Below are 12933 nucleotides of genomic sequence, written 5' to 3' on the forward strand. Positions count from 1 at the left end.
GTTAGGGACCCTCAGTCAGAAAGTGTTTTAAATAAATATGGTAACAATTTAGACAAGGCATAATAAGCTACACAGGAGCTAAATGTAATAACTTAACAGACAAATCTCTTCGATTAAAACATAGGATTAAATCTTCATGACCTTCAATTTGTCAACAGATTTTTAGATATGACAACAATAGAAAACGCAAAGATGAAGTAAGATAAATTAATCCTCATCAAAATGTATACTTTTGGCTACCAAGGACATTATCACAAAAGTAAAAAGACAATTCATCAAATGGGAGAAAATAATTGCAAATCACAGATCTTGTAAGGGTCTCGTATCCTTAATATTTGACAAATATTTGACTCCAATAACAGAAAGCAAAGAATACAAATAACACAAGGTCAATTCTCCCTTTATGTCCATTGATATTTGCGTTCTATGTTCAAATGTTTGCTGCACAAATGTTTGCAAGAAAGAGACAGAGAGCAACATCGATGTGGTAGAGCATTTGTAAAGTTCCTCCCAGTATATATTATTTTCTCACATAGAGTAAGGCATGAATGTCATTTAAAAGCTTTGACACATGATTTACACATGAAAGACCTCTCCACTACAATTTGTCTCCTGTCATGTAGGGTATCACTTATAAAAGTTTGGCCACATTTTCCACATGTATAAGGATCCTGTCAAGAATGAGCTATTTGATGATTACTAAGGTATATATGAAAAAACAAAGTTTTTCCAAAATACTTAAATCTGTATACAGTATTTCGCCACTAGGAATGATCTAATGATGAGTAAATTATGAAGAGTGATTAAAGGCTTTGCCACATTATGTACATTTGTAACATGTGCATTACAGTGAATTCTTTGGTGTTTAGTAACGTCTGAGGGGCCGATAAAGGCTTTGCTACATTTTTGACACTTGTAAGACTTCTCTCTAGAATGAATTACCTTATGTGTGGTAAGATTCCACTGCCAATGAGAGGCTTTAGCACATTCTGACATCTATGTCTCTCTCCAGTATGAACTGTGTCAAATAACAATGAGACATGAATGGTGTTCATAAGATTTGCAATATTGTACTCATTCCTAAGGCTTCTCTCCAGTATATATTTTGTGTGCCCGTAAAAGACTTTACTACACTCCTTACGTCTGTAAAATTTATCTCCAGTATGAACTTTTCTAATGTCCCTAACGATTTGAACACTCATTAAAGGCTCTGTCACATTATCTACATTCATAAGGATTATCTCCACGATGATTTCTCTCAGTTGCACTAAGGTGTAAGGATTGCCTAAAGGCTTTGCCACATTCAATACAATGATATGGCCTCTCTCCACTATGAACATCACGATGTTCATTAAGGTTTGAGAAATGCCTAAAGGCCTTGCCACATTCTTTACCTTTGTACAGTTTGCCCTACATGTGAATTATCTGATGCTGATTAACGTCTGAGCAGCACCTAAAAGCTTTGCCTCATTTACCACATTGGTAAGGTTTTTCTACAGTATGAATTCTCTGATGGCGATAAAGGTTTGAAGACCTCCGAAAGGCATTGCCACATTCTTTGCATTTATGAGGCTTCTCTCCAGTATGAATTTTCTGATGTAGATTAAGGTGTGAAGACCTCCCAAAGGATTTGCCACATTCTTTGCATTTATGAGGCTTCTCTCCAGTATGAATTTTCTTATGGCGATTAAGGTTTGAAGACCTCTTAAAGGCTTTGCCACATTCATTGCATTTATGAGGCTTCTCTCCAATATGGATTGTCTGATGGCGATTAAGTTGTGAAGACCTCCCAAAGGCTTTGCCACATTCATTGCATTTATGAGGCTTCTCTCCACTATGAATTTTCTGATGGCGACTAAGGTTTGAAGACCTCCCAAAGGCTTTGCCACATTCATTGCATTTATGAGGCTTCTCTGCTGTATGAATTCTCTGATGTGCAGTAAGGTTTGAAGACTGGCTAAAGGCTTTGCCACATTCTTTACATTTGTATGGTTTCTCCTCCGTGTGAATGATCTGATGCTGATTAACGTATGAGGAGCACTGAAAAGCTCTGCCACATTTACCACATTGGAAAGGTTTCTCTCCAGTATGCATTTTCTGATGGCAATTAAGGTGTGAAGACCTCACAAAGCCTCTGCAACATTCACTGCATTTATGAGGGTTCTGTCCACTATGAATTCTCTGATGTGCAGTAAGGAGTGAGGAATTCCTAAATGCTTTGCCACATTCAACACAATGATAAGGCTTCTCTCCAGTATGAACTCTATGATGTCTAATAAGGGTTGAGGAATGCCTAAAGGCTTTACCACATTTACTACATTTGTATGGTTTCTCCCCTGTGTGAATTCTCTGATGCTGATTAAGGACTGAGGAGCACGTAAAAGCTTTGCCACATTTACTACATTGGTAAGGCTTCTCTCCGGTATGAATTCTCTGATGGCGATGAAGGTTTGAAGAGCACCCAAAGGATTTGCAACATTCTTTGCATTTATGAGGCTTCTCTCCAGTATGAATTTTATTATGGACATGAAGGTATGAGGACTCTCTAAAAGCTTTGCCACATTCTCTACATTTATACGGCTTCTCCCCCGTATGAGTTCTGTCATGTACACGAATATATCTAAAGGAATTAAATATTTTACCACATTTATGACATTTATAAAGTTTTTCTTTTATATGGCTTTCCGTAAATCTATTTAGACTAAACGTTGGACTGAAGACCCTCCAGCACGGATTACCTTGGTAGCCTCTCTCCCTGGTATGAATATTCTGCCATTCAGTGTGATGTGAATATTGCTGCAACGACTTGTCACATTTACTTCGTTTGTTTGTCTTTTCCACTGTATGAATACCCTGATGTATATTTGGATTTGACTTTTGGTCAAAGACTTTTCCATCCTTATAATGGTTCTCTGGAAGGTGACTTTTCTGACATTTATTAGGATTTGACTCTTGGTTAAAATTTTTCCCATGTGCGTTGCATTGAAAACTTCTTTCTTCATTATATACACTCTGGTATTCATTGAAGACAGAAAGGCCTTTAGTGACAGCTATAATTTCCTTAAATATGTATACTTATTCTCAAATAACGTTTCTGTAATGCATATTAAACCTGATGGCATATAAAAAACTCCTACATTTAATAAAATAACAGAAGTTTGATTCAAAAAACAATTATTCCTCAATAGTAGTATAATGATTCCTTATTAAAGGAATTACTAAACTCATCACATTGAAATTTCATATGTGCATTATAAATTACTAAAGTTCAGAAATGACTGACTGAAAGTTTAATCCCACACAACACTGTAAACTATTCTTATTCTTTGCAGCATCGATGATGGGAGTTCTAGATTTTCCAGATTTCTGATCTAATACTCGACAAATATTGCTTTTGGTCATCACATTTAGAAACACACTGATCTGCAGATGTAACTGACCTAAACTGGGGGCATCCCCAAATGTGTAATATCTGTGACTTCTTTAGGTAACAAGAATTTTATTATAAACAACAGTCCCAGGTTACTTCTGTACATATTATCACACCTTATCATCATACACTCTTCCTCAAATCCCAAGGCTCTCACTAAGTGTACATTATAAAAGCCATACCTTCCATTTCTTACCAGTATTATTTCAGGGAATAAATCTTCCAGATTTGAGTTTTGCAGAAAGGACTGGTTGTCCTCAGATAAGATAGCTGAAAGATATGAAATAAAGTTTCACATTCATGGTACTCAGCAGATCAAAGTCTCTCTCTCTAAAAAAAATCAATAAAAACATTAAAAATAAATGAACCAGCTCTACAGAAACTGTTTGATTACATCAGAAAAACCAACAAGAACTACTGACATACCAAGAGGAAGACGAAAGATAGAAGGGAATGGAGAGCCTATTCAAACAAGCAGTGATGAGAACTTCCCAAACCTGTGGATAGAACTACATGGCCAAATCCAAAAAGCAAACATAACACCTCATTACCTCAATACAAAAAGACCCTCAGAAAAGCACATTGTACTAACACTGTCAAAAGTTAATGACCAAGAAAAAATTCTCAAAGCAACCAGGAACAAGGAAGTGACCTACAAAGGAAAACTCATCAGAATGTCCTCCGACTTCTCTACAGAATCTCTACAAACCAGAAAAGAGTAGAACCAAATATTCAAATGACTGAAAAAGTGATATTATCAGCCAAGAATAATATACCCAGCAAAGTTATCCTTTAAATATGAAGGAGAAATATTTTGCCAGATATACAGAAGCTGAGGAATTTTACAACCAGAAAACCTTCATTGCAGGAAATACTCAAGGGAGTTCTTTAACTTAAAACAAGAGCATAGAAAAACTGCCTGAAATCAAGCTGAATGGAAATCCTACAACTACGAAGTTAATGAAGCTGGCACATTGAGACTGTTAGGAGGGGTGGAGGGGAACGGGCTGGTCCGACACCCATGTGTGGCGGATAAAAATTAGGAGGACACCTCGGCTGGGAAGGTCCTCTCTGAGGACTGAGGGGTCCCCGTCCCACACCATGTACCACACTCAGGGTTCCAGTGTCAGGAAGACAAACAAGTCCCCATAATTTCTGGCTGGAAAAACCAGCGTGAACTGAGGCTCAGGGAGACTGAGGTGGCTGGAGCCCAAGGCAGCTATTCTTAAAGGGCCGGTACATGGACTTATCAGACTCACTCCCTCTCAGCTTGAAGGGGAGGCAGCTTGAGGGGCACCAGAGACATACAGGGAAGAACAGCTGTTTGGCATTTGAGCGAGGGCTGGAGAGGGGGGTTTCTCCAGGACAAACGTGCTGGCAGAGAGCTTTGTTCCTTTGGTGAGCACTTCCCTTGGGCGGTAGACAGTCGCCATATCTGGAACTCCAGCAACCTGGCTCACACTGGTAGCCCCGCCCTGCTGTGTCCCTGAGGCTCCGCCTGCCCCACCCAACTTTCAGGCCCACCCAAGCTGTTGGCAGTTGTTTAACCATAGGATTGGCCTGTTTCGGATCCTGTCTCAGGTTTTCCTAAATTTCTTTCAAACAAGCACCATCTGGTCTCAGCTAGCCCCATATCTCTTCTTAACTAATACATAGAAACAAACACAGGGAGGCAGCCAAAATGAGGAGACAAAGAAACAGGTCCCAAATGAAAGAACAGAAAAAATCTCCAGGAAAAGAACTAAGCGAAATGGAGATAAGGAACCTAACAGATGCTGAGTTCAAAATACTGCTTATAAGGATGCTCAATGAACTTAGTGAGGGCCTCAGCGAACTTAGTGTGGGCCTCAAGAGCATAAAAAAGGACCAGTCAGAAACAAAGGAGGCACTAACTGCAATAAAGAATAATTTACACAGATTCAATAGTAGAGTAGGTAAAGCCAAGAAGCAAACCATCGATTTGAAATATAAGTAAGCAACAACCGCCCAATCAGAAAAGCAAAAAAAAAAAAAAAATCCAAAAAAAATGAGGATAGTGTAAGGAGCCTCTGGGACAACTTCAAGCGTGACAACATTTGCATCTTGGGGGTGCCAGAAGGAGAAGAGGGAGAACAAGTAATCAAAAACTTATTTGAAACAATAATGGCAGAAAACTTCCCTAACTTGGTGAAGGAAACAGACATACAAGTCCAAGAAGCACAGAGAGTCCCAAACAAGATGAACTCCAAGAGGCCCACACCAAGACACATCATCATCAAAATGCAAAAGGTTCAAGACAAGGAGAGAATCTTACAAGCAGCAAGAGAAAAGCAGTTAGTTACCTACAAGTGTGTTCCAATAAGACTGTCAGCTGATTTCTCAAAAGAAACTTTGCAGGCCAGAAGGGAGTGGCAAGAAATATTCAGAGTGATGAAAAGCAAGAACTTACAACCAAGATTACTCTATCCTGCAAAGCTGTCATTTAGAATCGATGGCCATATAAAGACTTTCCCAGACAAGAAAAAGTTAAAGGAGTTCATCACCACCAAACCATTATTATATGAAATGCTGAAGGGTCTTTTTGAAGAAAAAGATAAACTATATGAACAAACAAAATGGCAATGAATACGTATCTATCGACAACTGAACCTACAATCAAAATGAACAGGCAGAATAGAAACATTCTCATAGATACAGAGAACATTTTCTTGGTTGCCAGATGAGAGGGGGTTTGGGGAATGGGTGAAAAAGGTGAAAGGATTAAGAAGAACAAATTGGTTGCTAGGGTTGCTAGACCGACAAACCTCAAAGAGACAGCAGTTTGGGGAGGTGGGAAGAAAGAGACCAAAGAACTTATATGCATATATGCATAACCAAAGCACACAGACAACACTATGGCAATAGGTGGGAGGGGGGTGGGAGTGGGGAGGAGGGGGTCAATGGAGGAAAAATGAAGAACATCTTGTAATACATTCAACAATAAAGGTAAGTAAATATATAAATAAATCAATAAAAATTAAAAAAAGAAAAAATGGAAAAAAAAGTTGTGCTGAGAAAAGCAAATGAAAAACCTCATCATTGCTTTTGCCTGTAGTAAACTTAAAATGAGAAACTAAACCCTTTCCTACATATGAAGTGCCTGATTATTCTGTAACTCACTTCTTACCAAAGCAGCACATTGCATTATGTTGTATCAGCACTAGTGAATATGCAACCACAAATGTGGAAAATATCTGATTAGAAAGTATAAACACACAGCACACAGTCCAGGTAGCTTTGACCTGAATAAGAGAGAATTAAGAGATGAGAGTGATGAAGAAATCGGCCAACAACAGAGACTTTCCTGCAAATGGCTGATGCTCTGAGATCAGTAATGTATTGAAAAACTCTGAGGTAAAAATATGTTAAACTATTGCAATACAAAGAAATAGAACAAGACAGACTAAAAATTTCTTATATTAATTTTTTTGTCACAAAAACAAAGTTTTGAATGACACAGGAAATGAGCATTTCTCATTTCAAGATGTGCACTGTGCTTTGAAGAAATCATTGAGTCCGAAGTTTTCAGGGTTATCTTAGAAACATCAATATTATTAGAAATTATAAACCAGAGAACATGTCCCCAGTGTTCCTGGGATCTGAGGAACAAATTCAGAATCTCAAACACTTACTTCATAAACTCCTTACAAGACACAAACAGAAAACTTAAAAAAAACAGGCTACCTCTGGCCAGTTTGGCTTAGTAGTTAGAGCGTTGGCCTGCGGTCCGGAGAGACCCAGGTTCGGCTCCCGATAAAGGCATTGACCTCGGTTGCGTTTAGTCCCAGGCCCTGGTTGGGCCCTGGGGGTGGCATCCACTCAATGTGTTTCTTTCACGTCAATGTTTCTCTCTCTCTCTCCCTCCTGCTCTATCTGAATAAAAAATGGAAAAATGTCCTCATGGGTGCTGTGGCTCAGTGGTTCAGCTCAACACATGCATCAAGAAGTTGCCAGTTCAATTCACAGTCAGGGCACATGCCCAGATTGTGGGCCTGATCCCCAGTGGGGGGCATGCAGGTGGCCAATTGATGATCTCTCTCATCGATGTTTCTGTCTCTGTCTCTCCCTCTCCCTTGCTCTCTCTCTAAAATCAATAAAGAAAAAATATTTTAAAAATAATGGCTTAAAATACAATTCCTCAGCAATGTGCCTATAGCAGAAGCAGAGTCCAGAGGGGATGTGGGAGCATTTCATATGCTGGGGAGCAGCTGTCGCTCTACAACAGCAACAGACATACACCGGGGCTCTCAAAATGCTTCCACTGAAGCACAGTTTCCCAACCATACTGAAGGTCTGGCTTCCTCCAGGTCCTCTGGACCTCTCACCACCTGTGTCACCTGCTTCCTCATTCCCACCTCCCTGGGTAAAGAGACATTATCTTTTTTCTCCTCACATCTCAGTGCTCTTGATTTCTGAATACAGTTTTATATTATTTATTTATGAATTTGAGAGACAGAAACATGGATTTGATGTTGCACTTATTCATGCAAAACACTGGTTGCTTCTTGCATGTGCCCTGGATGGGATCAAACCGGCAATCTTGGTGTATTTGGACGATGTTCTACCCAACTAAAAGTACCCCAGACATGGACCAAATGCTCTGAAATTTGCTCCAAAAAGATGACCAGGACTGACTTAGAGACAGAAAGACATATTTATTAGAAAATGGAATTTGAGTTTTGATAGAGATGCTCCCATTTTCAGTGCAGTTTGTCCTCAGGTGAGAAGACATGGTAGAATATTAGATTATGGAAAATTATTTTCCAAAATACTGTTTCCTGATAGCACCTTAATTACTCTAGACAACATGTAAAGTTTCAGACACCAAGTTCCTAACTCACATATATCACAAAGCCATTCTTTCTGCACCAGAAAACCACCAATTGGCTCCCTGAGAGCAAGACTCTGACAGGCTACCATACAAAGCAGAAGCCCCCAAAAGATGTTGAAATAACAAAGGAAATACACCCAGCAGCTGCAGGAGGAGCTCTGGAAGGAAGTCATCCTCACCCAGGGAGACTAGGTTCCTGTAGTTCTCCAACATCACATCCAGGTACAATGTCTGCTGAGCGGGGTCCAGGCATTCCCACTCCTCCTGAGAGAAGTCTACGGCCACATCCCTGAAGGTCAGCGGGCCCTGGAAGGAAAAACACATTCACCAAGGGACTGCAAGCAGAGTTCATAATGTCACCCAAAACGGAAACAGTGTAAGGAGAACTGGTTTTGACCTAGGAGAGTATCTGGAATTATCTGTTAAGATGATTTTGACTCATTGATATTCTCTACTGTATTTTCTAAAACTGAGAAATGGAGATGACACGTGTTCGAATATGTACTGCATACACTTTACTTTTCAGGAAAATACACTTTAAACTTAACCCTTGACCAGAATCAATCACGAGACCCTTTGGTCTGAGGACTGATCTTCGAACTGCTGAGTCAAACCAGCCAGGGCAAGAACGGCACTTTCCTAAAAATACAGATTCTGATTCAGGAATTCTCAGCTGAGGCCTAGGTTCACAAGTTCACTTTTTACCTGTGATGCCATTGTCTCCAAGTCCATGTGCCATCCTTCTGAATAGTACAGAAAAAGAAAAATTGTATACTTTGCCCAGCTGGTGTGGCTCAATGGCCTAAACGTGGTCCAAGGACTGACAGTTCCTGGTTCAATCCCGGTAGAGGGCAGGCAGGAGGCAGCCGATCAATGGTTCTCTCTCATTAATGTTTCTATCTCTCTCTAAAATCAATAAAATAGATATATTGTTTTTAAATCATAATTATCACACACAAAAAAAGCTCAAATAATGTTAAAATTGTATGCACAGAGACAAGCACACATGAGAACTATGTACAGTATTAAAGGGATACAAAACAGAATTCTCATCTCACTAAAATCAAGATTTTGAGATTCCATAAATCTCTGAATATATACATGAATGATACTCTTGGTGTTTTATAAACACAGTAAGTAGAGGAACTCACATAATAATGGAGAAAATGTGAAACCTGTTATTAGTTGAATTCTTTTCTGAAAATTTTTACATATTATTAGTGGAGGGATATTGTAGAAATTTAGTTGATCATACATTAAGATTACGATTCTAACAAACTTCCTACAAATACAAAGTGATAATGAGTGTAAAACATAATGAAAATTGACAGGAATAAGGTGTGATTGGTTAAACTCCCACTTCAAAAGCCAATGATCTCTAGGAAATAAAAGGAGGGACTTCATGCTAGGCCAGTGTGGCTGTAGTCCAGCATGGACCTATGAACCAAGTCGCAACTGGTTTGATTCCCAGTCAGTGCAAGGCCCAGGTTGTGGGCCAAATCCCCAGTGGGGGGCATGCACCAAATCAATGTTGTCTCATTTATGTTTCTATCTCTGTCTCCCTCTCCCTTCCTCTCTCTTTAAAAATGAATAAAGAAAAAGAAAAGTAGGAACTTCATATTCCAAAGGAAACAGAAACTAAGAAGAGGGAAGTTTGCAGATGAAATGTGATGGTTTTTTTAACATCTCCGATTAAATACCTACTAGAAACTCTGTCCTGATACAAGGAAACTGTTAGCTCTGTAGTGCAGACAGCACCACACACAGTGAGTATCAGGTGGACTGGAGCGTGGATATCATGTGACTGAGGCACAAGGAAGGACACGTCCTCACTGCTGTGACATCACTGGCCAAAAATAATAAATAACAAAATTATTCTGTGAAAATGATCACAAGTAAACTTTTGGCACATGTCAATCCACACATACCACTTATATTCTGTATGCTAATAGTACATTTATTTACATTTATCTATTGTTAATCTTCACCAGAGGATATTTTTTCCATTGATTTTTACAAAGTGTGAAAGGGAAAGGACATTGTGGAGTGAAGAAGAGATAGAGAGAGAGAACCATAGATGTGAAAGACACACATCAACTGCTTGCGACCCCTACATGCTTCATTTAGGGCCAGGGATCAAACCTACAACTCAGGTACCTGCCCTGAATAAAATTTGAACTGCAGACCCTTGGTGCACGGGCCAATGCTCTAACCAATGAACCACATCAGCCCAGCCTATAGGCTATTAATAGTACATTTTTTTTTTTTTTTTAATTTTTATTTTTTTTATCCTCACCTGAGGACATTTTTGTATTTTTTGTTCAGGTAGAGTGGGAGGGGGAGAGAGGAAGAGAGAGAGAAACATCGATGTGAAAGGGACACATCGAGTGGCTGCCACCCGCACGACCAACCAGGGCCGGAGACAAACTGCAACCGAGGTACATGCCCTTAGCGGAAACCGAACCCGGGTCTCTCGGGACCGCAGGCCGACGCTCTAACCGCTGAGACAAACCGGCCAGGGCTTAATAGTACATTTTAATAGTAAGTCTTTCCTACTAATCTACTGAGCAATTCTCTTCTTCTTGCTCTTTTCAGAACTTTTTGAGTTACTCTGAGCAGTAAATGTGCATTTTCTTACCCTGATCTACAGAGCTGGTGCTATAGCCACTTGAATCTAAAACCTACGTTTCCCTATTTCACTGACACCCGAGCCTCTGCCCCAATCCCAATAGGGATGTTAGACATGGGCAACAATTGAAAGTCACTAATTAGAGGCAGGTATGCTTCCTGACCTGGGGGAGCCTGCAGAAACTGAATGCAAAACAGGCTCTGGGACAAAGGAGAAGCATACAATCTGCTGACCTTGACCATCTCAAGGAAAAAGGAATAAAAGAAGTCAGGGAAAACAACCTCACTAGGCAAGAACATCAGAAATAGAGAAATAATGGCACTGGCCGGTTTGGCTCAGGGGTTAGAGCGTCAGCCTGCAGTCCACAGAGACCCGGGTTCGGTTCCCGCTAAGGGCATGTACCTTGGCTGCAGTTTGTCCCCAGCCCTGGTTGGGTTGTGTGGGTGGCAGCCACTCGATGTGTCCCTTTCACATCGATGTTTCTCTCTCTTCCTCTCTCTCCTTCGCACTCCAAGTAAAAAAAAATGGAAAAATGTCCTCGGGTGAGGATAAAAAAAAAAAAGGGAGAAATAATGGTTGCAGGTTCTAAATCCACCCATGTGAGAGGCAAAGCAGACACAGCCTCTGACCCAAAACACATCTTTTACCTGAGAAGCAGCCATTTTGTCTTGGTCCTGCTCCAGCTCAGGGTTGTTTTCTCAGGTGACGTTATGTTCCAGTCAGAGAACGTGCCTCCAAATGTGTCCACACAGCCCCTTAATCAGCTCACATCACCCACGCTTCTGAGGCACATTTCCTTCCTCTTTTCTCAGGAAATAACAGAGAACAGAAATCTTCAATGCAAAAACCTTTGTAAAAAGTTAGCTATTGAAATATACTGATCAAGTGACTTCACCTACTGAGGTGAATCTATTCCATGCTTCAGTATTTTCACAGAACGGCCCTGGATGGTTTGACTAGGTGGTTAGAGCGTCAGCCCCACAGATCAATGACTCTCGGGTTGGACTGATTCCACTCAAGGGCATGTACCTCAGTTGCAGTTCATCCCCGGCCCTGGTTCATCATGCAGGAGGCAACCAGTAGATGTGTCCCTTTCACATCAATGTTTCTCTTTCTCTCTCTCCCTCCATCCCACTCTATCTAATGATAAATGCAAAACTATTCTTGGGTAAGGATTAAAAATATATATATATATGTACACACACACACACATACTTACACATATATACTTTCAGAGAATGGACAACACGGACTTGAGAAGAACAGCTCCTCTGTGGCTCACAGTCACTAATTCAACAAATCCCATAAAGGGAAAAATAAGGTGCTGAACTGTAAGGTCTTTTAGAGTTAAGCCTTGTTACTCTGCACACAGATAACTTGGAAGGAACCCAGATGTCTTGCAAACAAGCTCTGGAATGTTCCCATAACCTTGGAGAGCACATACCTTGCAAACAAGTATGCTATAACATATGCCTACAAACGGGATATGGTTGACTCCCAAGGAACTCTTTGACCTTACAGATTAAGGAATAGTTTGATTATAACAAGGGTGAAGTCAGCGAATTCTTGGGACCTAGCCTAATGTAAATAGAGAATATAAAAATAAAATGACGCAGGCCCTGGCCAGTTTGGCTCAGTGGTTAGAGCGTCGGCCTGCGGTCCGGAGAGACCCGGGTTCGGTTCCCGCTAAGGGCACGTACTTCGGTTGCAGTTTGTCCCCGGCCCTGGTTGGTCGTGCGGGTGGCAGCCACTCGATGTGTCCCTTCACGTCGATGTTTCTCACTCTCTCTCCCTCCCACTCTATCTGTACGAAAAATGGAAAAATATCCTCGGGTGAGGATAAAAAAAAACAAACAAACAAAAAAACAAAAACCAAAAAACGACGCAGTACTCGGCGCTGCAGTCTTATACCCTGTCTTTTGTGTTTGTCTGTTTCTTTGTTCATTCCCTTTCCCCCCCTCCGACATATGGGAGGCAACATTGAACATTAGACCAACTCACACAACTAGGTTCTGACTGCTAAGA

The 12933-nt window shown here is 40.5% G+C and overlaps 1 protein-coding gene across 1 annotated transcript in view; it reads right to left on the bottom strand.

Annotated features, from left to right (window-relative positions):
* Positions 1-325: 325 nt before the first annotated feature.
* The window catches only part of LOC118638828 (zinc finger protein 347-like), a 33690-nt gene continuing 21082 nt past the window's right edge, over positions 326-12933 (bottom strand). Inside the window, 5 exon segments of the mRNA XM_036274958.1 lie at positions 326-1842; positions 1845-2122; positions 2739-3012; positions 3627-3700; positions 8459-8585. Of these exon segments, the coding sequence (XP_036130851.1) occupies positions 1468-1842; positions 1845-2122; positions 2739-3012; positions 3627-3700; positions 8459-8585 (1128 nt within the window). The 3' untranslated portion in view covers positions 326-1467.

This window comes from Molossus molossus, unplaced genomic scaffold (genome assembly GCF_014108415.1).
Source record: "Molossus molossus isolate mMolMol1 unplaced genomic scaffold, mMolMol1.p scaffold_m16_p_21, whole genome shotgun sequence".
NCBI lineage: Eukaryota > Metazoa > Chordata > Mammalia > Chiroptera > Molossidae > Molossus > Molossus molossus.